The sequence below is a fragment of the Larus michahellis genome, chromosome 3 (genome assembly GCF_964199755.1).
Source record: "Larus michahellis chromosome 3, bLarMic1.1, whole genome shotgun sequence".
Lineage (NCBI taxonomy): Eukaryota > Metazoa > Chordata > Aves > Charadriiformes > Laridae > Larus > Larus michahellis.
In genome coordinates, this window is record NC_133898.1 from 15,414,039 (window position 1) to 15,440,225 (window position 26,187).

The 26,187-nt window shown below is 49.7% G+C and overlaps 1 protein-coding gene across 3 annotated transcripts in view; it reads right to left on the reverse strand.

The window, feature by feature from the left end:
- Positions 1 to 22,644, reverse strand: part of SYNDIG1 (synapse differentiation inducing 1) — a 78,945-nt gene extending 56,301 nt beyond the window's left edge. Inside the window, exons 1-2 of one of the 3 annotated variants that reach the window (XR_012585965.1) lie at positions 22,291 to 22,523; positions 8,002 to 8,571 (exon numbers count right to left, since the gene is read on the reverse strand). Coding sequence is in view for 2 of the 3 variants with exons in the window: in XM_074578792.1 (XP_074434893.1) it covers positions 8,002 to 8,481 (480 nt within the window). In the remaining variant the exon portion in view is untranslated. Of the gene's footprint in view, positions 1 to 8,001; positions 8,572 to 22,290 lie in introns of all 3 variants that reach the window. The other 2 variants (XM_074578792.1, XM_074578793.1) reach the window with 2 other exon arrangements.
- Between the last annotated feature and the right edge of the window lie 3,543 nt (positions 22,645 to 26,187).

The following is a 26,187-nucleotide window of genomic DNA, read 5'->3' on the forward strand; positions in this document are numbered from 1 at the left end:
GCGCGCCGGATGGTCGCTCTCCCGCCAAGGGCTGTAGTTCATCACCGCTCTGCCTCGACACACTTACTCCTCACTGCGCCGCATCTGGCTGATGCTTACTTAAGAGGTGATGTCTCTAAAACCTGTTGCTCCCACGGATTCTTTGCCCTGGCGACGTATTATTTATTTAATTAATTTTTTGGCCTATTCATTTCTTTTTACCATTTTGAGTTTTGCAATCGCTCCCCTTCAGTTTTAAAGGTATTTAAATGATCCATAATCCACTAACCCTGACCTGGACCAAGCTCCTCTTGTTTCCCCAACTCCCAGGCTAAATTGCCTTGTCAGTCGAGCAGCCAGCCTTCTAGAATGGGCTCACAGAGGTCTCTCCTTGCTTGGGAAGCTTTTCATATATAACCTTGCAAAATCAAAACGTACCAGGGGAAAAAAACCCTGGATGCAGCTGTCCAAGCCCATTCTTCCCCCCTGTCCCCCTGAATTTTGATCACCTCCCTTGTGACGTTTTCAGCCCCAGTTACTCATCAGTAACTCGCATTCAACACCTTGTCACTGGAAGGGGATTACTGCAGACAGCAATTAACACATCCATAGTAAAACGGGCCAGCTGCCACAGTCTCCTAAATCACGCTCTTTCTCTGGGAGAGCAGTAATCACAGCCATAAAGTAAATATCCCTAATCTCTGTGTGAGCGACAGGGGCTCCCAACAACCCTGGGCAGTCATGGGGAAGGCACATGTGGGTCGCGGCACGCTCGTGCCTTTGCAGGTGGGCCAGCGGCCACCACAGAGAAGCGGCTCGCGGCAGCTTACGCTGTCAGCTGGTGAGATGGGCGATGCTGCGGTGAATGCAGTGCACTTCATCGATGTTATTCTTCGTGGCACGGGGGCACCACTTTAGGGCCTCCACTCAGGTAGAGGAAGATCTCCACAGTCTGCAGACACAGGTGCCTGCCAGGAGGAGAGCAGGTGGTCCCTGCAGAGCAGATGGTCTCAGCACTGCCTGTTGAGGAAGACTAGGGAGAGGCCCCTCTTCAATGAGTCACTTCAGCAGGAAGAGTAGCAGTACACAGCCAAAACTGGGGAGGGGGTGACCCTTCATGATTGTCCTCTTTTGGCATTAGAGCCGACACAGCTTCCTTTGTGGTCCAGTCCTCAAAGTGTGCCCCATCCCCACCTTCCGCAAACGACAGCATGGAGCTCATCCAGAGCTCACGCCGCTGACGGGCTGGAGCCCCGGGACCTCCCTGCGTAGTGTCAGTCTGACAACCCAGGGAGGTGATGATGAGAAAGGGAATCGCTCTGGGCCCTGGCTGCTATTAACAAGATTCATAGAAGGACGCTTGGAGGCTGCTGAAGGTGATTTCCCAGCCATGCGCCCTTCACCTAGGGCTGGCTAATAAAGGTTAATATCCCTTGGCAGGGCTCAGTGTCTCCAGACTCCAGTGGCTTCTCCTTTAAGGGGGGAAAATAAATCAAATGCAAATGAAGTGTAATCGCTCTTTAAACCTGTTAATAATGTGCCTGTGAAGGAATCCAGGGACATAAAGCGTGTCCTCTGGGGTCCATAGGTCCAGTAGTCCATTGAGCTCTGTGCTCTGCCTTTGACAGCAGCAGCAGGACACGACATAAACCTGGACGCTTTGCAGCCCACCCCCTGTGCTCCCCCAGCACCCACAACGGGTTTGTAAGACATATTAGAAAGAAAAGCTTTGCCAGTTCCTTTTAATGTCTGCTTACGGATTCCTCATCCATGAATCTGCCTAATCCCTTTCGAGCTTGCTGATCCACCACAACCTCTTGTGGCAGCAAGTCACCAAGCGTTCACCACTCCGTGTGTGAAGAACGATTTTCTGTTATCTGTGTCAAGCCAATCTCTTGCTAGCTCCCTCAAGTGTCCCTTGCTTCTAACATTTCAGGTTTGGCAAACAGCAGGTCTGCATTCAGCTCGCCCTTTACCTTCACAGTCTTGTGCAACTGGCTCGTACACCACCCCTTGGCCACCTTCTCTACAAAACAGAGAGTCACAACCTTCTTCACCGTTCCTCGTAAGGAGGCTGCTACTTCCTCTTGATCATTTTCTTTGCCCTTTTCTATCTCCACTAGGTCCTCAAGAAGTGGGGACCACAATCGTCCAACCTGTTTGAGAAAGTGGGTTGCACTGAGCTTCAATACAGCGGCAAAATGCTGCCGGTGCTCTGTCTTGTTCTCAAAACTGTTCTTCAAGATACGCAACATTTTTGTGACTGATTGGCTTGCCCTGCACGCTGGTCTGTGGGACTTCACAGCACTGACAATGATTTCTCTGCAGTCTCTTTCCTGAGTTGTAGCTCAGTTACAAGCTCAGCATTGAGTTTACGTGGATTAGATTATTTTTCCATAAATGTACTAGTTTCCATTTATTTACATCGAAACGCATCTGACACCATTCTGCCAGTCAGTTTTGTGCAGTCTTTCCAGAGTTGTTTTCCACTGGCATGCCATCTGAGTACCCAAGAGAAATTAACAATACACAAATTTGGACGAGTCTAAGTTTCCAGACACAGGTGCCCAAATGCCTCGATCTCTCCCTGTGACCTTATCCCATGTCCCTGTATTCTTCTGAGCATGTGCCACAGGACACAAGAAACCAAAATGGCATTGCCAGATCCACAACACATCCCCAGGAGAGCTTGGGCAAGACATTTATTGCTCCATTTTCTTCAGTTCCTCAGGTGCAGAATGGAGAAAATACCGTTTTCCCATCTCACAAGAGCACTGCAACGACCATTGAATTCATTAGTGAAAACAAGGTGTGAGACCCTGAAGGGAAATGGCCATAAAAGCAAATACCATGCAAGACCTGCCTCAGATGTCATCCATGCTACAGCCGCCCCTGTCTGTGCTAGATTGCCTCTTTGCTGATGCCACAGAGCTCTCTGGAAGGGGAACCCCACCATGTTCAGCTCCTCAGGAGGTGTCCAAACATGCTTTCAGGATACTACTTCCAGGGGAAGCTCTGGACAGAGCAGCTCGGCTCTTCAGGCTGAGAGAGTTGGGGTTGTTCAGCCTGGAGAAGAGAAGACTCCGGGGAGACTTTATAGTGGCCTTCCGCTACCTAAAAGGGGGCTACAGGAAAGATGGGGAGGGGCTGTTTGCAAGGGCATGCGGTGATAGGATGAGTTTTAAACTGAAAGAGAGGAGATTTAGATTAGATATCAGGAAGAAATTCTTTACTGTGAGGGTGGTGAGGCACTGGAAGAGGTTGCCCAGGGAAGCTGTGGCTGCCCCATCCCTGGAAGTGTTCAAGGCCAGGCTGGATGGGGCTTTGAGCAGCCTGGTCTAGTGGGAGGTGTCCCTGCCCATGGCAGGGGGGTTGCAACTAGAGGATCTTTAAGGTCTCTTCCAATTTTACCCATCCTGTGATTCTCAGCACAAGGCAGGACAGTCCGAGCGTGTGCAAGCTGGGCACATGGAGAAAAAGCACGCATGTTGTGGGGCTCGACGTGCACAAACCCCCTCCAGAACTTCTCTTTACATTGCAGAAAAGACATGGCCTGGAGGTGCTTGGGAATGTTGAGAAGAGGAATTAGGTGGAACAGGACATGGCTTAGGATCCACCTTCTGTCTCCACACTTTTATGCTCGCGTCAAAGGGATGACTTTCACAGCAGCATCCAGCAATTGGTAGGGAAAAAAAAAGAAGGAAGGTTTAGCTTGAAAGCACTACATTTCCTTTTTTCTTTCACTCCCCAGAACATTCTGTTTATTTCATTTTCAGAGACTGTTTCAGACATGGCTGGGAAAGAGAAAAAGGGGTTTAAGAGAGAGCTCAGATGTATTCTTTTATGCGACACATATGAATAATTTAATTTGCTGCCATCAATAGCTTGCGTTTCTGTAAATAAGCCATCTATCTAGGGGTTAGGAGGAAAACTAGCAGGAGTGTAATATGACAAATGATGTTTCTGGATAAAAGATGGCACTGCATTTACACATGAACTCTAACAGGAGGGTGTTGCAGCTAGCGCCTCATGTAATATTTCACTGCCGCCGCATTTGACAAGTCGTCTGTCCATTAGTTCTGGCGTAAAGAACTCATATGATATTTATAAGCATTCCAGAGATACCTAAATAGGGAATCATTTCATTTCAGGGATGGGCACCGAAAAGAGAAGTTTAAAGCTTTGACAGAACGTACAGCCTTCTGCTTTCGTGCCTGGTAATTGCTGGAGCAAAGTGGGGCTGTATATGCTAATGAGAGCTGTTTCGGAAATGTTTTCGCCTCCAGACAATTATGATTTTCATAGGCAGTCTGAATAACATTGCATCAGGACCTGAAAAAAAACCAAACCACTAGTAAAAAATAAAAAATAAAGAAGTTAAACATGGCCACGTAGTTACAGCGATGTGCAGGACCCTCGCTTAGGATGTCTCCTGCTCCTCTGCTAGATCTTCCAGGTTCTTCAGAGTCCCTGGGCTTGGGGAGGGAAGAAGGTGCCTCCTTCTAGACATTGGTGAGTTGGATAGACCCATCCTGAAGGGGAGGAGAGCAGCAGCCCCTACAGCTTGGCTGGGTCAGCTCTTCAAACCAAACCCAAATTGCTGTCAGTCAAAATAGATGGTGTTCTTCAGAAACTCTATCCACGGCAAAGTTTTCTGCAGGAAAACAACCACCTTTCTGGCTATCAAGAGCCAAATTCTCTTCAAAAACGAAACCCTGGCAGAAACACACTGACCAGCAGGGTCCATAAAAGCTGCTTCTCTCTGAGTGTGTCCCTGGACTTCCGCAAGCACTGCATGGAGAGGACTGCTACAAAGGGGTGCGTTAGATTTTTCTGCATTTCTAAGAAACTAAATATCCAGCCATGAAACCCCCCTAGGCAGGTGCTTTGCAATGACACAGGCAGTACCAGGGCGATGTGGGAGAGGCCAGAAAGGAAACAACTCACAACCCCGAGGTTGTTCTGTCTCCCAGAGGGCTTTTTACAGAGATGCCCCAGTTGGGAATCCTCTTGCTTTGCCCTGTGGAGAACAGGCGGTAGCCCCCAGTTTTCAAGAGACAACAGCTCTTCTGCGCAGAGCTCCCCTCTTTGCTGATGTTTGCAAAAAGGGGCTATTTTTAGAGTTTTTCTCCCAGAAAGAAGTGCCAAAGCAGATAACGTTCCGACAAAACCCCCTTACAAGAACTGAGCCCTGATCTGCTCTCATACTATGCAGCTCCCATCCCTTGATGAGCTGTGGCATGACAGTCAATGTGGCAACGTACTCAGCAACGTGCCGTGCACCCTCGATGGCAGAAGCAAATCCTTCACGGTTCTCACAGTGGGGAAGCAAAACCTTGCACCTCTGCTGCGTCATCCTCTCTCACTGTTCTCCTTTTAACTTCTGCTCCCTTTCCACCCCACTTCGGGTCTATTAGTAATTTAAAAAAAGCATTTGCTTCTTGTCAGTAACCAGTGGGGGGAAAAAAAAAAAGCTTTCCAGCGGGCCAGACTCGTGCTGTGTGATTCAGGTGCTGTTGTTCTCATTTGGACAGATAGGCAGGTTTTTGTGTAGTTAATAATCTGGCGTGGTTCATTCCCCTACTCAGTGCCTGCTGTCCTCAACTACTTTTCTTCCATTCCCAGAGTCTCAACACGTGAAGCTATGTCTCCAGTGAACTGTTCTAGCCAAGCCCAGGAGGCCCTCATGCGTCTGGCCACATAGATACAGCATCTGTTCAGATGGGAACCAGAAGAGCACAAGGCAGCAGTCACCTTTTTTTGCTGGTCTTGTGCCGTCAAACGCATCTCTCCCCTCCTCTCCTCCCCGTTTTTCTGCGCGCTACCAGATGCACCCACAGAGTCTGGACCTTCTGGGATGCTGCCAGTTACTCCCTATGCTGACATTCCTTGTGCTAACTGCAGTTGCTCAGCGGGTTGGTTCTTTGGGTCTGGTTCGTGGAGGAGCGTGAAAATCACAGCGCTGCAAAGGGCTGGCCAAGTAGCGCAACGATGGAGACTGATACTGGTCTAGAAGCAGAGGCTCCTAGCAATTCTGGCAATGCATGTGTTTCCAGGCAGGCCGGCCCTTCCCCAGACCTTGCCTCATGGTCTCCTCCCTTTCTCCATACACCTCTCTGTTTATTGGCGCAGCAGCACCCGGCGGGTCGAGGCGAGGCTGGGAATCCGTGGCGCCAGATGCGGTACACCCATTTAAAAAACGACACGTATGACCTTAGGAGGCTACAGTCCAGAGAAACAGGAGAGAAAGAAGGAGGAGCCACGGAAAACGATGCACAGCACTGTCACACCATGGTACCAAAAGTTGTGAAGACTCTCTCTTTTCTCCCCTTGAGGTCTGGGAAGGGGAAGGATGAAGTCATTGTTCCAGACCTTCAGTTTTACAGGTGGTTTTCTAGAAACACAGGTTCCCTATGAAAAATTGATCAAGCTCCTGTGCTACCACTTTGAAGAGACATCCTGATCCAGGGCCCAATATTGCAAAGCCACCTTAAAAAGCCCACCAAGGAAAGGGAAAATGTTTTTGGTATAAAACATTTTCCCTTGTCCTGCATAATTTCTTGGCCTTTTTAAATCTATCCTCCAACTGTTGGCTAAAGAAGGTCTTGCTGGATTTGGATTGACAAGAGGGAGACTTTTTTTTTTTTTTTGTGCTGCCTAAATATGAGGGCAGATGTGTCAATAACGCCGTTAGGCAATTGCATGCCTGCTGCAGTCACTTGCGTCGCTACTGCATGAGAGAAACTAGGGCAAAAAGGCAGCAACCGGGGATTTTGTTTTGATTAAGAAAACGAGACCTTCCCACAGCCAATTTTGAAATGCTGTAGAAGGGTGTGATTTGAGCTAACACACTCACATGCCTCGGAGAGAAACTTTTTGTCTCCCTGCAGAGGCATTCGATACAGCATTACTGGCACACACTGGGAAAAACACCTCTCTCTCCCTGCCTTATCAATACAGAGAGAAAAGAGAAGAAAAGAGAGCTTGGGCTGCCCCTGTGCTGATCACAGGGTGAGACACGGGTATTAGAGGAAGCGAAAATAGAAGTTTAAGGACTTGTTAGGTCTCAGTGGAGAAAACTCCTGCAACAGAGAAACAAAAGAAAACAGTCTCTTGATCTCATTTTGGAGATCGGAGTTGAAGCTATGCCTTTGCTCCGGACAGCCACACGGTCTTTGCCAGGTTAGGAGTCTGCGTCCAACACTGGAGACAGTTTTGGGATCAGCAGCATTACGCACCCCCTCCATTTCCACACGCACTGGCAAACTGTGCGGCATTTGGGCGGCTGGTTTCAGCCAAAACCAAAAAGATTTTTGAAAGTAAAAAATGCATTATTTGAGAAAGAATGAGGTTGCTTTCCATAGTCTTCCCGATTTGGAGAACAAAATGTATCTTACTTTACTGTGAGCAATCAGTGAAGCACGGGAATCTAAAAGAAAACATTGCATTTGGGATCTAATGAAGTGTTTCGCTCCATGAGGAAAAAAAAAATATCTTTTATTTCAGAGACATGGGATTCATTGCAGCTTGAAACCCAAAGACTTCTGATTTTACGTTCATTTGGAGACAGAAATGTTTTGTGTTTAAGCCAGTATGCAAAACAATGTGCTTTATGCCCAGTGCAAGTCGGGAGGAAGTAAGAGATGACGTTGGCCTGCTGAGTAAGACAAGCTCCATGTTCATGGGCAGATGGTCCTGGCCCCGACCTCACAGAGCATTTAAGCACATGGGTCTTCGGTTTCTGACCAGCCCGTTCAGAGGCAGGAGGGAAATGCTGGTCTCCATTAGGGCCAGTGGGAATTTTGCCATTAGTATCCACAGAGTTGGGACTTTGACCAACAAATAAAGATGAGCGATCGCTCACTGTCCCGGATGGAGAAGAAAGCGATACAGCTGATCCCATGCAGACCAGCCTCCCACGCAGCTGATCCCCTGCAGGCCAGCTCTTGGAGGCTGTACACTTAACCCCAAATATGCCCTCCTCCTCCCAGCCTTCCCCACATATCCCAAATGACATCTGACCTCTAGCTCCTGGAAATCCTCCTCTTCCTCCACATCATAGGAGAGGGTGTGAATCTTGATGTCATCTGCTGAGAGATCGATGAACTTGCTGTCCGGGTACTCCAGGCTGTCTTTGGTGGGAGAACGGTCCTCGATGAAGGTGGTTTCACAGCATTCCGAGCCGATGCTCTCGCCCCACGAACGCAGCACGTTCTCAGAGTAGAGGATGATGTTGGGCCGGTAGTGAGACTCCACCGTCTGCTGCAGCATGTTGGGGTCCAGGAGCTGCTGCACGGGGTCGTTCCTGCCCTTCTCCAGGCAGCTGGGAGAGGAAAGGCTGCCTGCTCGGTGGCTCTGGTACTGGGGGGTCGGGTACACAGAGACCAGACCATCTCGGCTCTCTGCCACTAAGTTCCTTGTATTAATTAAACCATTCCTTTTCCCAGCTTCAGCGATCTTGTTGTGCATTAGCACGCTGTTCTGCTCAACCAAGCCATCCATACTGGGAGGTGTCTGAGGGAGTGGGACGAGCGGTCTTTATTTTGTTGTACCTTAGAGACTGGTCACACCGGGGCAGTGGCTCCCATCTTCCTGATAAGGAAAGGAAACAGATACCAAGGTGAGGACAAAGGCAATGAATAACATATCAGGGCACACAAATCCGCTTGTCTTCGGTATCACCTCATGACGAAATCCAGCCCTACATAGGCACACACCCTGCCTTAGCTCTCCAAATGCATAGCCACTTGGAGAGGCAAAAAACCCCACCCCAAATCCATGGGTTGAACAGGAGCAGATGAACAGAGGACTTCCTGAGATGTCTTGGTAATGGTGGGCCCTGTCAAAGAAGGGCTGTGATGCCTTCTTCATCCTCCCACAGGTACGCCACTGTCATCCTGAGGACAATGTGCCTTTCCTCTAAATGCTCTGGTAAGAGAGATGGGGGGGAAAAACAAGGATAAAAGATAAAAGTACCATTTTCAGTTCTCAGAAACCTGCAATTGCGAAGGGCAGGCAGCTGGGACATTCAGCTGTCAGTCTCTGCAGCCACCCTTCACCTTGGCGAGTGCCTTACTACCCTTTGAAAACCCAGCTGAAGGAAAAGAAGCAGGCAGCGCCCTTCAAATCGACTGAAAAACCACCACCTGAAGGCGAGATCAGATCTGACCCAGAGGAATTATAACTCGTCTAGACGGGGCCTCAAATCCCCTCCGTTGCTCTGGGTGCTCTACCTCTCCCAATGCCTCCGAGGCTGCCCCGGGGCGACAGATTGAAGGGCTGCGATGGGGCTTGTCAGCGTGACCATCCCCATGCAGATTCACCTGGAAGACATGGAGGCACAGTCACTTGAGGACCAGGAGCCGGTTGTCTCCTTTTGCAGAGGAACAACAGCCGCCCCCTGTCTCACCAGCCCACCAGCCTGGTTCTCTTTTGTGTGGGCTGCACTACGGCGTGGGGAAGCAAAGAGACAGTTCAGCAGGCTAAAAGTACTTTTTTTCTGGCCCAAACACGTTCTCACCAGGACACCAGTTTTGCTCAGGTGCAGAGAAAGAAAAATGCCTTTTGAAATACCGGTGTATCCGCCTCAGCAACAGTGAGCTCAGGGGTTTGTTTCTGGGCCCGACCATAGAAACCACAGAAATGCTCCTGGCTTCAAACAGCTTCACTGTAGATCCTCTATGGCCAAATTCTGAAGGTAAGATTACCTGTCCCCACTGCGCGGTCTGGAGGAAAACAAGAATTACCCACACACACACACACGCGTTGTTTTTACTTGATGCTTTCTATTTCCCTTTCATATCAGAGATCATCTTAACGCAGCGATGGCTAGCAAAAGCCTGATTTTATTTCCTCTAAATAACTCCACTGCTCAGACATCTGCGGTCTGCCCTTTGGCTGGCAAGAAACATTTAAACCATTGCTAAGAGCTGGTCGTCTGTTCTTATGCTACAAACGAAGCAAGAATCTTGTTTAACGTACAAGAGAGCTTAACTAAGTACGCTGCAATGCTTGCATTCACAGCACTTGGTTTAACATGCAGAAAACCCAGTTTATTGTGTTACCAAATCATTCAGTGCTCGTCCTAAGTGAACTGTCAGGAAAGCTGCACAAGTCAAAATACACCACCGTGGGATCCTGTGGAATTTACATGAGACAGTTCTCAGCCCCAAACCTGGGGAACGTGCTGGCAGAATTAAACCAATCTGCAGATTAGCTTGGAAGCTCCGACTCAGTTTCACCCCAGGATTAGTCCCAAAGCCCCCAGCCCCTTTGCAGCAGATAAGACTGAGAGCGGGTGCCCTGCCTTTCCAAGGAAAACTCATTTCCATATGCAGCTAAGCCTGTGCTCAGTGAAGAGGACCATGCCCTCTTCCCGCTCCCGGTCGGGTAACATCAGCCTGTCTCAGCACAGACATATTGGTGCGAGGTGGAGATGCTTTTGGAGAAGCAAGCGACCTTCAGCAGGTGAGAGCGGGTGGGGAGGCCAACGTGTCGCACATTTGCCTTAGGACCAGTGCTTCCATCTGCCGCTCCCCACTGAGCACTGGCAACCTGCAGGACCTCCTGACAGCTGCTAAACTGTCCCAGTTTGGCTGTTTAGGAGCTTCAGAGGCTGGGTGGGACTCAGCCACAACCTCAGCTGGGGAACACCCGGTGCTTTACCCAGGTTGGGTGGGACCACTTGCTTAGGAGATTATTCTGCTATGTCTCCAGCTTGCCCACAAGCCTTCCCCTTCTTCCTCCCGCACCTACCAAAGAAACTAAACGAAAGTACATCACCGCAGGCAAAAGCTGAGAAAAACCCAGCAATTACAGAGCACGTTGTCAGTTCCCCCTGAGCTGGCTTGAAAAAAGTGCAAGGCTCCCTGACATGTGACACCAATCATCAACCCCACTGAAGTCTGAGAGACTTCACGCAAAACTGTAACCTGGCTCAGAAGCATTCTTAGCCCTGCCATTTGTCCAAGCAAACTGAGGTGGTCAGCAAAAATATGCCACAGATGTAGTAGAAATTGGAAGAAGATGTGCAAATCAAACTGATCCCCTCTCAGAAGAATGGATGAAGAGGTCAGTAGTTGGCCATTGCGTCAATGGCTGCAGCAAAGCTTGGGTTAGGCCTTCCACCTCCATGCTGGCACCTCATTCCAACAAATGGGTGTTGTCTGGCTTGAGCAGCACTCAGGAAAATGCCATTTTAAGGCAGCTTTACCTCATGCCTTCGAGCCATGCTGTCAGATTCCCTTCACGTTGTCTCTGCACTCGCCTATCATCTGCTTGCAATGGGTGCAAATGAGGCTCTACGGGCATAGTGACACCAGACGTAGGTGGTTTGCAGACTGCTACATGTTCCTCATGCAATTTTAGGTGGCCATCTTGAAAGGTATGGATTATGAGGAAGGGTGACTCCCATCTCTTTAAAGTTGAGGTGCATGGGGACTCTCCAAAATCATAGGAAATGAAAACTGTCCCTCAGTTCCTCTCACACTCCTCAGGAACAGGAGAAGAATAGTAAGCAGAGGCCACAGGGGAAAATGCTTTAGTATGCTTAAGTGACCTGAAACCCAGGAGCACTTCAGAATGTCACTGGGAAGTCGGTGTTGTCAGGAGTCAGGACTGCCCCAGGCAAGAGTGACATCCCTTGCTCCTAAATGTTCATCAGCCTACGTGATGCAGGAGACAAGCCCCTTTTGCAAAAGGCTGATTAAAAGGGAGCCCAAGGCTCAACAACATTTGAGAAAGTGATTTGGTTCCAAAGTCTCTGGAGTGCCGACAGGTAAGGTTCTGCAAAAGACCTAAACAGGAACTGCTCATGATGGCTCGGGTATGGTATGGCTGATATCACCATCATCGCAAGGAACTGAGAACAACTATGTTACGGGCTCAAGCATCCTCCCTAATCACCCCCAAATTTGAGTTTTTAGGGTTAGCCTAGTGTTAGCAGACCCCATAGCCTGGCTTCAGCCTGTGCCTTCTCCCAGACAACACCTACACTGCAGTAAGTGCGTGCCATGCATGCTCCTGAAAAGCCCAAAGGGGAAAATCACTTCACTTGGTCAGGTAAGAGAGCTTAGTGGCATGGACACAGTAGATGTTGGACCATTCAACCTACGCGCGACAGGATGGATGCTGGCATGTCTCACTTACTAGATAGGAGGGAGCCCGTGGTGCTGCTCAGTCCTACCGTGGATCTCAGCATCTATCTGGCCGGTGCTTACCTGCCATGCATTTAAACCAGCCTTGTAAACCAATCTTGCAGATTCTGAGTGACACTTTCCCCTTGGGATGGGGGAGGCGGGGGAAAGAAAACATCCGAAATGAGGCAAGGACAAGAGAGGGAGCATCCTTCCCACACAGAGCTCCTCCAGAAATAGGGCTAATGCATTGCTCAAGACATCCTCTCCGGAGTCCCACATAGCAGTGCAGCTCGCGCGCCTCGGGGAAGGTCAGCAGAGAGAGACGCGGATGGCAGCAGGCAATCAAGGAAAATTGTTTAACCCTAGCGTCATTTCAATCTGTAGCTGGCTGGCAGCCTTACCAGAGCCTGACCCAATGTTCTCGGCCGTGCAAGCGTATTGTTTAGTGGTAAGGAGCTGGTGAGACTCTTATGCCTTTTCATTATAATATCTTAACAGGAAAAACAATAATAATAATTATAATAATAATAATAATAATAATAATAATAAGGTGGCATTGATTTTTCTTTTCCAGGTGAAATTCCTGAGTGGCTGGCCATTAGGTTTAAATCAATAGCACCTTGATTGCTGGTGCATTTTGATGTGTAGCTGAAACAAGGTCAATTGCTGTCTAGGGAAACTGAGAAACAGTTGAGGTACCCAGAGATTCTTCATCAATAAAAAGGCAGGATTAAGAGTGTCGGCAGCCACAAATGAAATTTCACATCCTCATGGATAAGAAAGAACCTCCCCCGGGCTTTTCTCTTCCCAACCACCGGCTGAAGGAAGTCAAATCAGATTTCCAAAGGCCTTTGTAACCTGCTGCTACCCCAGTGTTGGTAGGAGAATTAGAGGCAAAGGCTGGACTTGATTTCACCTACTGCAGACACCCAAGGATGCTTCTTGGGGGAAATTAATTGCAGTTACGCAAAGTGCGCGATACTGGTGGGCTCAGTCTCTCTTTGGAGTAACAATACACCTGTAAAATACAGGGGAGACCCTCTCAGCTTAACCTACAGATGAGTGAAGCAGGTGAAACAAGTCCCCCAGTTCAGACAGAGAAGCAACGGACAGTGTCAGGTGTCCAGGAGTGATGCTTAGGGCCATCACTTGTGGATGTGATGTGCTTATGGCACTTAAAAGGCAGCAAGTGCTTATGCCGTGGCTCAGAGCCTGTATCCTGCCTGCAGGGACTCCTCGGAGGTGGACTCAGTCACCATCTTTTCATTAAGGGCTTTCCCTGACTTGACCCGGGCCAGGCTCATGTGTCTGTGACTCGCGGGCAGGTCCTAAACTGAAGATTGCCCCAGTTTCCAGGTCAAACTGCAGCCCAGAGGATCCCGGATGGCAGCACGACTGAGCAGATGACCTCTGATAGACCACCTGAGGCAACTGGAGGATGCCTTCTCTGCAGGGAGCCAACACTCACAGCGAAAAAGAGCCACTCTCATTACCGGGGAGCGCAGTGAGGTTTCAGAATGATGCTGACAGGAAAATGAAACTCATCAGAGCCCTTTAAATAAGAGAGCTGTTCAGTCTGCTCCAAGACGCAGAGTTAATTTAACTGCTTTGATTCAGGTTTCATTTGTCTTCGCACAGTTTGAATTTCTCCCCACAAATCACTCACTGGTACTCAGGCTAACCAGAAATAATTCTGCATTTTCAGACTTGAGGCTGGAACTAAAAGGGAAAAACAAGTTCAAGCTATTGACAAATAGTAGATCAAACTTCAATCTAATTTTTACCTTGGGGATTAGGCATTTTTACCCAGGTCTCTGGTATTAAAAGTGAAGCCATTAATTATTACAACCTTCAGTCTTTCCAATTTCTTGCATTTCTTTTTTTTTTTTTTTCTTTTCTCTCTCTTTCTTATTTTAATAAGAAGCTGCAACCAGTGCCAAGATATTTAGTCTGCAATGCTGTGGTTTATTAAGCTATCACTTGCGTTACAGCAGAGCCCAGCTACGGTAGCTGCAATGAGAGCTACGCTCTGCTGGTGTTCTGCAGACTCCCGCTATGATGACAGTGGCTGACAAGCTAATTAAGCGAAGGGTGTGAGACGGAGATAGGCAAGCCGTAGAGAGGGCAAGGAGAGGAGAGCTAAACGCTGTGCCCCGGGCTCTGGCAGACAAGGAGCAGAATACAGCTCTGCTACTGCCCACCGTCCCGAAACTCCTTCGCTCTTCCGTGGCCCAGCAAGCCCCTCCATGGGGCTCTCCCCGTTGCGCAGCTCTAGCACAGCCTCAGGGTGTTTCAGCCTTCTGGAGGCGCTTGACAGGTACCAAAAGCCCTATGTGAACAAGCAATTCCGTTACCTCTGAAATACCAGGCTACAGTTGAAAAGCCCCAGCCCTTTCCTCACAACAGATCAGAAAGACGTTCATCCAGGCAGACCAGACATCCCCGTCCCCAAAGGCCTGGTTTGTGGTCAGGAAAACTTGGAGATGAAGGCAAGCCATGGGGAGGCTGAAGGCAGAGTCCTCATCTGCTGTCAAGCCTTACAGCCGTACCCATTGTCATTCCCTACAGATCTTGCAGAGGATCAGCCAGGAGAAAGGGCTCAAAGAGCTCATGTGCATCTACATGGGAGTCTTGGATATAAGGGGGAATCTTTTCCCCATGAAGACCGTCAATCATTGGAAAAGGTCGCCCAGGGAGGTTGTGCAGTCTCCATCCTGGGAGGTTTTTAAGACCCAACTGGATGAAGCTTCTGGTGTGCAACCTGGTGTGACCCCATAGTTGACCCTGCTTTGAGCATGGGATTGCGCTAGAGACCTCCTGAGGTTCCTTCAACTTGAGTTACCCTATAATCCAAATCTCTCTGCTCCTAACAGATTCCCACCTGTCTCCCATTCTCCCAACAAGACATCCACTGCTCCCACATTCTTCTGCCAACCCCTCAGTGACCCTAAACCCAATGCCAGCATCGCAAGAAAGGGCAATAACCACACTTTGAAGGGTTGTTCCACTAGCAGAAGCTGAAGCAGCCTCATGACTACCAGATTCAACAAAGCGTCGCTGGGTTTGGTTCTGGTTCCCCCATTGCCAGCACACAGAAAGCAGGGGGGAGAAAGCTTTCTTGAAGAACAGGCAAGACAAATGGTGAGAGCTGCAGCTTGACAGAAACCACATTGTGAGAGGTTTGGAGGCTGCAGGTTTCCCTGGCGCAAGCTTCCAGGTACGAGGGACTTTTTAATCCATAATGCGGTAGGCTTCGACATAGTTTAAGGTATTTCAAACATCTAGAAATTGCAACAACACATACGGACCCTTTGCTTGAGAGAATGCACAGGCAATGTGCGCATCTGGAGAGCTGATTACAAAGTGAAATATTCAAGGAAAGGAAGGAAAAAACATTTCCCGCTTGTATTTTTCTTCTTTGATTTAGCTGGGCTCATTGAAATAGGTTTTGTTTTAAGGGAACGTTGCTATTTCAGCAGCTGAAATTCCTTTAGACCTATTAAGTAAACTACAGGGAGTTTGGTAAGGCAATGCAACGAACTCATGCTGGGAGAATTAGGAATGCATGCGTTAGTGATAGTTAAATGTTTCATTGCTAACAGTGGAAGGAAAAAGACCTCCATGCTATTTTAGTATTACCAATATGCAGCAAATCCTCCGTGAGACGTGGGCCCGTCCTGCCTCGAAAAGGAGGGACTCAGAGTACAGTGAAATGCCCAAGGTCACGTCAGACACAGTAGCAGAGCTGGAAATAAAATCCAGGTCTCTTGATTGCCTGTCCAGAGGTATATTTAAATGTGGAAACAATTACCATATGCATATTAGATCTGCCTGAATAATTGATTACTTGATTCAGTAGCTGAACCAAGAACTGGGTGGGGGGAGAAAGGAGGAATTACCTTGTGTTGACCTAAAACATAAAATGTTATCCCTGCAACAAAATATTTGCTTTTGAGCAGATGGAAGCATCTTGCCTGAGCCAAAATGAAAAGTAATGTTTCGTTTATTCATTTTTAATTGAAAGAACTGGCTTTAAGTTTGCCTCAAGTTGCCTCCAATAAAAAAAAATGACACATTCAGGCTTTTCTAGCAACCCTCCTTCCCGACTAATTTTGGCAGCCTCGACTTTTTGTTGAGTTCACAACTTTTTTTCATTTGACAACAAAATTTCACTTTCCATCTACTGAATATCTGACCTGAATAACAGCACCTGGCTGTAATGTAAATAACCCTGGCTGTTGTGGAAGGCGCCACTATAAAAACACCTTGCACAACTTACGGCAATTATTTTGCAAAGTGAAAGCAGTCAAAAATAAGGCTCCGTGCCTTTTTAAGCGAGAAATTCATTTCACCAACGCAACCGGGGAAAGCTCGGTGTTGGAAAGCTGTTATCAGCTACCTAACTGCATCTGGACGCATGAGTGCTATGAATCAGCCTTGACCAAGTGGCTGACGAGCTCAGTGCCAACCCATGAAACAGCTGGATCCTGTCCTAACTCTGCATCTCCACATGATCAAAGCCTTTGGTGCACGTGCCCGACACACGCTTCTCTCATGCCTTCTCCTCCTCTCCTGGCTGCAAATGCGTGCCCTCCACGCTGAGCCTGGCTATCCAGCAGCACGTGCAGCAAAGGATGCCTTCGCACCAGCTTGTATCACCGGGTTCTTTGCAGCACTGCTGTTCAGAGGGTCCTCAATACCTCAGAACAGGACCATTGGACAACCCCAAGTGTATCCAGCCTTTTCACAGCCCTCTGAGCCCCCCGCCCCCATTTCAAACTGGGGAGATTGAGTCAGCTCTGGAGCCCCCAGCGTAAGAAGGACATGGACCTGTTGCAGTGGGTCCAGAGGAGGGCCACGAAGATGATGCGAGGGCTGGAGCACCTCTGCTATGAGGACAGGCTGAGAGAGTTGGGGTTGTTCAGCCTGGAGAAGAGAAGGCTCCGGGGAGACCTTATAGCGGCCTTCCAGCACCTAAAGGGGGCCTACAGGAAGGATGGGGAGGGACTCTTTGTAAGGGAGTGTAGTGATATGATGAGGGGTAGCGGTTTTAAACTGGAGGAAGGGAGATCTAGATTAGATATTAGGACGAAATTCTTTACTGTGAGGGTGGTGAGACGCTGGAACAGGTTGCCGGGGGAAGTTGTGGCTGCCCCATCCCTGGAGGTGTTCAAGGCCAGGCTGGATGGGGCTTTGGGCAGCCTGGTCTAGTGGGAGGTGTCCCTGCCCATGGCAGGGGGGTTGGAACTACATGATCTTCAAGGTCCCTTCCAACTCTATGATTCTATGAGGAGTGATTCTTGCTTTAAAAGACGTGTCTCTCCCAAGAGAAGGCCAAGCTGACATTTCTTCTCCCTCCGTCCATCCCAAAAAGCTGTTCTGTAAAACTCTGATTATGTCCAGTGCGATAAAACTAACCCTCATGACATAATAAATAGAGAGACACATAATGAAATAGCTCAGGTCACTACCTTCAGCAGTGTGGTCAGGCTGAAGGATCTGTTTGCCAACTCGAAGAGCAGAAAATTGTGCTTCCGTTCACCTTCGAAGTAAGCGAATACAGCTGTTCTCTGGGGTGTATAATTGCATCCTTAATTGTTCTGAGTGCCCTCACTGAGAAAAAACTTCATCCAAAGTGAGTCCCACAACGTTCCTGCATGGAGCGAAGAGCACTGCTAGCCTCTGCCCAAGCACTGCTCCAGCTTCTGGGGAAAACTTGACTCAGCCCCACACTCATCATTGCCAGGTTTGGGGCCAGAACTGTTGCTTTTGTGGGTTTAACCACGACCCATGCTTTTCAGAGTGAAAACTTACACACAGCTGAACTGCTTGTCTGTTTACTTGATAGACTAGCTGCATCCTCAGGTGACAAGATGCGATGCCTCAGTTCTCTTGGTCCCTACGCCACAGAGTCGGGATAGTTCTGGAGAGTCGATCTAAGATTCAAAGGTCTGGAAAAGACTGTGTTACAACCAGAAAAAACCTCTCCCTGATTTTAGTGATGCCTGATGTTGTAACAGAATTAAAATTCTCCAGCCTAGAAGAAGCCACCTGATGCTTTGCCCTGTAGAAACCTGCAGCAAAGCGAAGTCCCTGCTGCGCACAGCAGAGCATCTAAATGAACCCCAGGAGGCTCACCCTGGAATATCAACATCACAGCATCACCTGGTCCTCTTGGTTTGCTTGCAGGCTGACTCCAGTGCTTCCCTTTGACCTAAAATCCCCAGTTAACTGTGTTTCTAACCAGTCTGGCCAAGAGACAGAAACACCCAGATGTGGCTCCAGGACTGGTCCTACTAACTCCCTCAAGTCTCATTCCCGATGGGCAGCCAAGCCTCCATAGAGCCTGGTCCTTGCGTACACCCCGCTCATCTGGCTCCACTCGTGTTTCCACCTTGTATGCAGGAAGCAAGGCAGGACAAGACACCCGTCTCACACTTGTTCTGCATGTCATACACCAACGCTAAGCTCTAGGCTGGGATTTGAGATATTCCTGAGGGCAGGAATGATAAATAAAGACAGGACAGAACAGGAAAACAGCCTAGTGGTGCAGACCTGGTGCAAAATGAAGGTTTCCCTATCTCCTGCCCCAAGCAAAGCACCCCAGGGTCGTAAGTCACTTTGCTAGAAAAATGCTTCTGTGCTACTGTAAAATTTCTAGTGCCAGTTCATCAGGGTGAGGATGATTAGATTAAGCAGCCACTGCTGGGGCAATAAAATCAGCCTTGCTCCATCAGCCCCTAGAAGAATTGCAGAGCCAGGAATACGCTGTGGGACAAAAGCTTCACAGAATAAGTGATTTCGACATAGCGAGACTGGTAGCTGGACGCAGATAGGGTGGGCAGGGAAACACTGAAAAGTAGCATCAGTGGGTGTAGATTGACCTTTACAGACCTTTCTTAACCCGATGTTCATCCCTCCCTGTAGAAATCAGAGTTGAAATGAATAATGGGGCCCATTAGACTCAGAGCATTGCCAGAGCCAGAAGAAAAATCCTATATCCTCTTCCTTCTGGGAGGAGAAGGGATGTAGAAGCTAAGAAGTTTCTACAGGGGAGGCACGGGCATTTGGCTGGCAGCACAGCAGCTCAGCATTGCCTCTGTGACCTTGCACGCCACATGCAGTGGGGAGAAGGGAGAGGATTTTGTTGCAGAGAGCACAAGAACAGGAGCTGGAAGGCGGGCGGGTGGCGTGGGGACGCTGGGAGAGGACTGGGTCAGCCATTGCACGCAGAGGGCAGCTGCCGCGGGAGACGTCCTGAAGAAGCAAGCTGAGCACAGATGTCCTGCAGGACCTGGCACCGGGCAGGATGTCTCATGGGACCTAGGATGGGCAGGTCCCCCCTCAAGGAGCTGAATTCTTTGATTATGCCGTGATTGTCTTCCGAGCAAATCACCCAGTTGCAAGCACCATTTCAGAGATCTTCCTTCTCCCTGGGGATTTTTAAGGGGTCTGAACACTCAATCAAAGCACATAAACCCCATTAAACCTCTGCTCAAATTATGCCAACTGGATGTGAACAGTCAGTTCATTCTTCTCGTGCCTCAGTGAACTAAAGTTTCAGAGCTTAAGGAGAGAAATACTTTAAAGCACGGATTTGAATGGATGATTAATGAGGGAACTTCACACACTCAGGTTTTATTTAGTCACATACACACAGATACATACCTACAGGGATGCCATGTATAAAACTGGGAGTGCTAAAGGCATGCATGGACTCACACCTCTCCTGTGCTGCACCACTATTTTAAAATGCGGTTTTTGCCGGTGCAATGAAAATAACCAGGGTTTGTCACGCTTCCGATATTATGACACCAAATTCAAAGCACAAAATCTTTTGATTCTTAGGTGCCACAGGTTGGACCAGCTCCACATGAATCCTCAGGGTCACAGACATTTACATCTGCCGAGGAGCGTTTTGCTGTGATCTCATTGCTCAAAGTAGTTTCCCAACTTTTACTAGAGGAAGAGTATTCAGAAACATTCGTTTTGGTAGCCAGAGGATGTGTATTCAGCCATGAGCAGATACACACTCACACACTTACACACAGACACTAGTCATTCACATTTGTCAGAGCAAAGTCCCCGAACACGCAGAGTATTTTCCTCCTGTTTAAGTCTCCGCAGTTCTATCCCGTTTTTTCCCAACGGCACTGTACAAACAATAACCTGTCCAAAGTCGACTCTTCACAGTGAAGAAAACAAAATTTGTAAGTCCCACTATGTGATCTGCAATCTTAATGACCACATAGGCAGTATTAAAAACTCTCCTGGACAGAAGCGTTTATAGCTTTCTGCAGATATGAATTTACAGTAGAGAGAAAGACAAAAAAACTTATCCAGCTATGTCACACCTTTTCTCTAATACTATCCTTAGAAGCAAAAGCATTTTAAATCCAGAAAGCAGTGTTCATCAAGTTAAATGTGTTGTGGTGGTGCCTGTATACACCAGTACTGCATTACATCTGCATTTGTATAACGAAGAGCCTTCCTGTGCGTGTGAGATTTATTCCAGAGCGTATGGCACCAGTGGTGTGAGATGTCTGCTTGCCCACTTAATAAAAGGAAACTTCATTTAATTCCTACAAATGTATTCATCCTACGTACACCCTGGCACGACCTGTAGTTACCCAACTGCCAATAAAATGTCACCTTGGCCAGTAAAATCAGAAGTGGCTTATTCTTTGGAGCGAGGTAATTTGAAACTAATATGAGAGCATCTAAATGCAGCTACTTTGAAGATGATAGCTCATTAACTATAATTAAGAGCAAGTCATTTAAATACATGAATGTAGAAAAGTGCATTCTCTGCTCTGACTGCGTTTTATAATACACAATAATCCCCCTGAAAGTACCAGTTAACTCATCTTCTTGGGTTTAAGAATATCAAAGCATCTTTTAATTGTTGTTAATGCCCTGTTTATGCGGGATTAATGTCTAATTATTTGTGATTTGAATATTTAATCTCCCTGGAAAGTTTAGATCTTTTTTTGGCTTCTTTCTCTCTCACTACACGCCGAGGCTGCAGCCTCCCCCTCCAGTTATTTTGAAGACACAGTTCAACAGATTGCTCTCCAGAGCAACTCCTGCCACTAGGTAGCTCCATGTTCTTACGGGGCGACAAAACCCACCACCACCACCACCACCACCGACGCCAGTCCCCCATAGACCTTTGCACCTCTCCTTCTGCAGCCGTGCTCTGGACCAGCGAGCGCTGCCAGTCCTGTTCCAGAACTCCTGCAGTGCCAATTCCAGAAAGGTCTCACTGCATTCCCCAGCCTCTTCCTACCGAAGGGTTCCCCCTTGGTGCCTTGCGGGATGCTTTAGTGATACCCGACCCAGAAGGATGGGGCATGCATGGGGGGCTTACCCAAGGTCACCCCTCTCTGCCACTGAATAGCAGGGATCACTCCTGTCCCCTCGCCTTAACCATCCCTCTCTCCAACTTGGCTGTCGCTGCCCGCAAACTAAAGGATGGGAAGGAAAAGAAATTCAATCCGGCGCCTCTTGAGCAGGCTGCTGAGGAGAGAGGGCGGCTGTGGCTCCCTGCCGCCTCTCGCCCGGCTCGGGCTCTGCCCCGGAGCCGGCCCGTGGCCGTGGAGCCCCGCACAGCCCCGCTCCCCCCCATCCCGGCGGGATGGCAGGGTGCGGGGAGGGAAAGATGCTCGGCCACAGTGAGCCGGAGGGGATTTCTCCTGGGGAAGGGAAAGGAAAAGCAGGACCCCGCGGTCCAGTTTCTCTTCCAGCGCTCCCAATCCAAACCTTGCCACGGCACTGGAAAACCCTGATTCCTCCCCTGACCCCCGCCAGGCGGGCCGTGCAAGACCGGGCGTGCTAATTTCGGCTCTCGGCGGGGCACCGGGGAAGCACCGCTGCGCCGCGGGCGTCCCCCACGCCCCCCCTCCCGCCACCTCTCCCCGGCTGCCTGGCGCGGGCAGCATCCCGGGGGCTGCCCCAAGTCCCTGCGCTCCCCGGGCTCCCTCCGGAGACCCTCTTGCCGCGGCGGCTGCGGGAGCCGCTGTACAGCGCCCCCCCCCCCCCCCCCCCCCGCCCCGCTCCGCTCCGTGCCCGGCGGCCCCGCTCCGGAGGCTGCGGGGGGAATTTGGTGCATCGCTCCATGAGGGGATGGGGTGGGATGGGATGGGATAGGGGGGAGGGAGGGGGGGTCACTCACCTCCTTGCAAGGTGACCCGCAGCGCGATGCTCCCGCCGGGGGCTGCAGGAGGGGCGGCGCGGCTCCCGGGCCGGCGGCGGCTCAGCGCCCGGCCGCGGCGCACGGCAGCATCCCGGCGGCGGGGGACCGGGGAGGGCGAGGGGCCGGGGAGGGCGAGGGGCCGGCGGGGCTGCGCCTCCTGCACCGCCCGGCTGCACTGTGCGCTCAACTCGCGGGGAGGAGGAGGAGGAGGAAGAGGAGGAGGGAGAGAGGGAGGGAGGCAGGCGGAGGGAGGCAGGAGAACCAGCCCTGCGTGGCGGCGCGGCCAACTTTCCTCCTGCAGCAGGAGCAGCCTCACATCCCCCGGCGTGTACCCCCTCTCCCCGCGGGGGGGACACGGCAAAACCCTCCCCTCTCTGCCCCCCATCTCCTCCTCCTCCTCCTCCTCCTCCTCCTCCCTGGGCCTTCCTCCCAGACAGGGTCTCTCCGCTGCTCCCCACACACCGGAGCTCAGCGCCCCTCCCCGGGGCACCGGCTCCCCTCTCCCCCCGCCAACCCCGGCTCCCCGGCTGCCCCCCCCACCGTGCCCTGCCGCAGAGGCACCCGGTACCGCTCCCCCGGCCACACCGGCACCTGCCAGCACGGAGCCTGATGCACCAGCTCCCCGAGGCGATGGGGAAGCTCCAGCAGGTCTGAAGAACTTTATTTTATTTATGTATGTGCTTTATTTTTTTAGCGTAGTGAACGGGCACGCCGGGCTGCATGCTGCAGCGTTGAGGGGGTGTTCCTTGCTTTCCTAATAACTGTGCACAATACGGGTAAGCAGGGTTCATTCATCCCTCTTCCCACCCCCAGCAGGCCTGCTAGCCAAGTCATTTGCCTAAAAGCTTCTCTGTCACCGCTTCTTTCTAGATGCTTCAACATCGATGGCTCAAGATGCCGTTGGAAGATCGCACGCCCGGTTTAGATCACTGTTTTCCTTCGCCACTGCAGGGAGGGAGGGAGGCACGAGGCCTCATAGCCCCAGCGCATTTTCGTTGCCTCCACCTCTCTACTTGGGTCCAGGCTATGTTCTCTCCCTGCTTGCTTCCTGCTTGTTGTTATTCATACTCCCAAAATAACCCATGCCAGGCCTTTGCTGAAGGAGAATGTTCAAGATTTAAAACACACATTAACCAACTTGAGCCCGTCTGGGGGATTTTCAGCAGAAAATCCCTCCAGCCCCATTTTTTCCCATCTTTCACAACATTTTAGTTCTCTTTCAAACTCTAACTTTTTTTTTTCAGTATATCTTAGCGATACTCACAGAAGATTTTTCTCTCCGTCTAAATATCTGTTCCGTTGTTCATTCCTGACTTGCTTCAGACTTCAGGGAGGTTTTGTGTCTTACAGAAAACAATGTCTTCCTTAATGTAATAGGCACTGGGAGAGAGTAAATACGTAGTCAACAGAAAAAAATAGCCCCAAAATTATGATCACCCTGATTCTCCAAAGTGCTTTTCACCTTTCCTTTTTTGGGAATGGAAGCCCGTAAAACACATTCATTATGCCTTTATGGAGTAAAGACTTTTAGGAAAAAGACTCTCTTTCTGTTCTTCTTGTACAGGAACGGAACTGTAGGGAGGCTGGCTTGCAACCAAATGCCTTCTAGCTGCTACAGCGCAAATTCTTATCTTCAGGCATTGCTGCTACTGAGGGGAGATATCAGCTGGCTTGGATGGCTGGTGAATTCCTGGCAAAATACAGTTTCTTAGTGACCACAAGTATTTGTGAAACAGGATGAAATGGGGCAAGATTTCCAAAAGGATTTGTTGCATTTTTTCTTGGAAGAAAGAAATGGCATTTATACAGAATGGAGCGAGGAAGGGATTTCTGGGTCATCAAGTCAACTTTTCTGGCTTCCAGGCAGCCACATTCTGTGATCCTATTTGCTTCTTTCTGACACTTCCGAAATGAAGCGTTTTCCACGCTGTTATCAAGGTGAGGTTCAGTGACATCAGGGAAGTAATCATTTTCTCTAACACTGTTCCTCCACTTTTCCCACTCTCCCAGCACCAAATTAAGCACATTCTTCATTCAGTCGGGGAAGCCCATGGGCCTTTGTGTCCATCAGGAAGTCAGGCCTAATTTGGTTTACTTGAGTTTTGCAGTAGAACCAAGAAAATCTAAGTAGCGGAGCAATCACAATCCAACAACCCAACTGGTTGTAATTTTGCTACAGACCAGGACATACTCGCCCTCTGTTGTCTCTTCTCTTGCCAAAAAACACCCAGGAAGGAGTTTACCAGTGCTCTAAGTAGCGTTAATCATGCCACTTCCCTATTTGCATGAAGCTTGCCATAAATTGGCCTATCCTTTATGCTGAGAAGCGAATGGCTGATCTGATTTCGGTATTTGCAGCTCTCACTGTGCAGCCGGTACCCTGCAGGCTGCCAATGAGTCTTGCATTGCCCTTGCCACCTTTGGAGAAGGTTTTTCAAAAACCAATAGAAAGGTTGCTTGTTTTTTTTTGCGAGGTGAATCGCAGCAGACTAGTTTGTGATTTGGGGGGTTCCTCTTCAGGTATAGCGGCATCACTGAGAGACCCCTTCAACACCGGGTAAACATGCCCAATACATCCTTAATGCATGGTGCCAACACATCTCACAGCTTCTTGGTAAGAGCTGGGGGTGGGAAGAAATTGGGGAGATTCATGCTATGTGTCTAGCAATGGTAAAGAACCTTTTCTTTCCGCTTCTAAAGGCACTTTTCGTCCCTCCGGGGCTGATGCAGATGCACCTCAGTAGGAAAGCTTGCGCGTAGACAGAAGCGCAAAGCTCTGTGGTGACAGAGAGCAGCATGGAGAGATGTTTGAAAGGGGCAAGGCAGGGGAGGAAGGGCAAGTCCACCTCCCTTGGGTCTGATGACTGTTGGAGGCTTACTGCAGCGGCTTGCTGTTCAGAGTTTACGCCAGCAACCTGCTAGGACAAACCACGCAGCAGCCAGGGACCCCGTCTTGCTTTGAGAACAGGGATCTGAGTAATTGCTCCCCAGGGCCTCTGAGCGGGACTCAGCTGTGGCCTGAACTCCTGAGAAGCTACCATTCAAAGACCTGATGAATAATAAAGAACAAGAATAATCCTTGCAAAGAGGAAGGGTGGAAGGCAAAGCCACCTAGAGCAGAGGGAGAGATGGGAGGGATGCAGGGCAGCCCAGGGTGGCCTGAGAGCCTCCGTGGGTCCTGTGGTCTCCTGCTGTCTGTGAGGAGCTAGGGATTTGGGAGCCATCAAGGCAGGAAGTAAAGAGGAAAGGCCACCTGGAAGCAGAAATTACCAGAGATGTACAGACAGCTTTTCCTACAACGTGGGGTTTTGCAGAAGGTGAGGAGGGATGAGACTTCACAGGTATATATCATTATAGCTTCAGGGAAACCATTTCACCACTTGTTGCTTTAATCAGGGCTGTTACAAGGACTTATACTGGCCAAGCATTTGACCACTGACTTGAGTGGAAGCCCTCTGAGTAACAGCACCTGCCTGGAGAGGCACGCGGTCCTGATCGACTGCCTGCTCTTTGCTCTTCTGGATGCTCTGCACCACCATTAGCAGTGACTCTGTGAGAGCCCTTGGAGGCAGAGCTGCTCTGAAAGCCTCCTGGCCAAAACCTCCTGGGAGGCATCACAGAGTGGGAGCAGGAGAGAGTCCCTGTCCGGAAACCACATGCCAAATGCTGCAGTAAGTGAGGGCGAGCTTTGTGGTGGTCACAAGGACTCGGGGAGCATCATTAGCTGGACATCTGTTGATGTGCTAACATGCTCATGGTGGGAGAAATGTTAGGCTGCGGTCCTCAGCTGTCCAAACAAAGTCTGAGGGTCTCTGGTGTGGTGTATGCTCTGTCAGGCCCAGGACACCCTGAGTAGGAAAGTGTAAAGACAAAGAA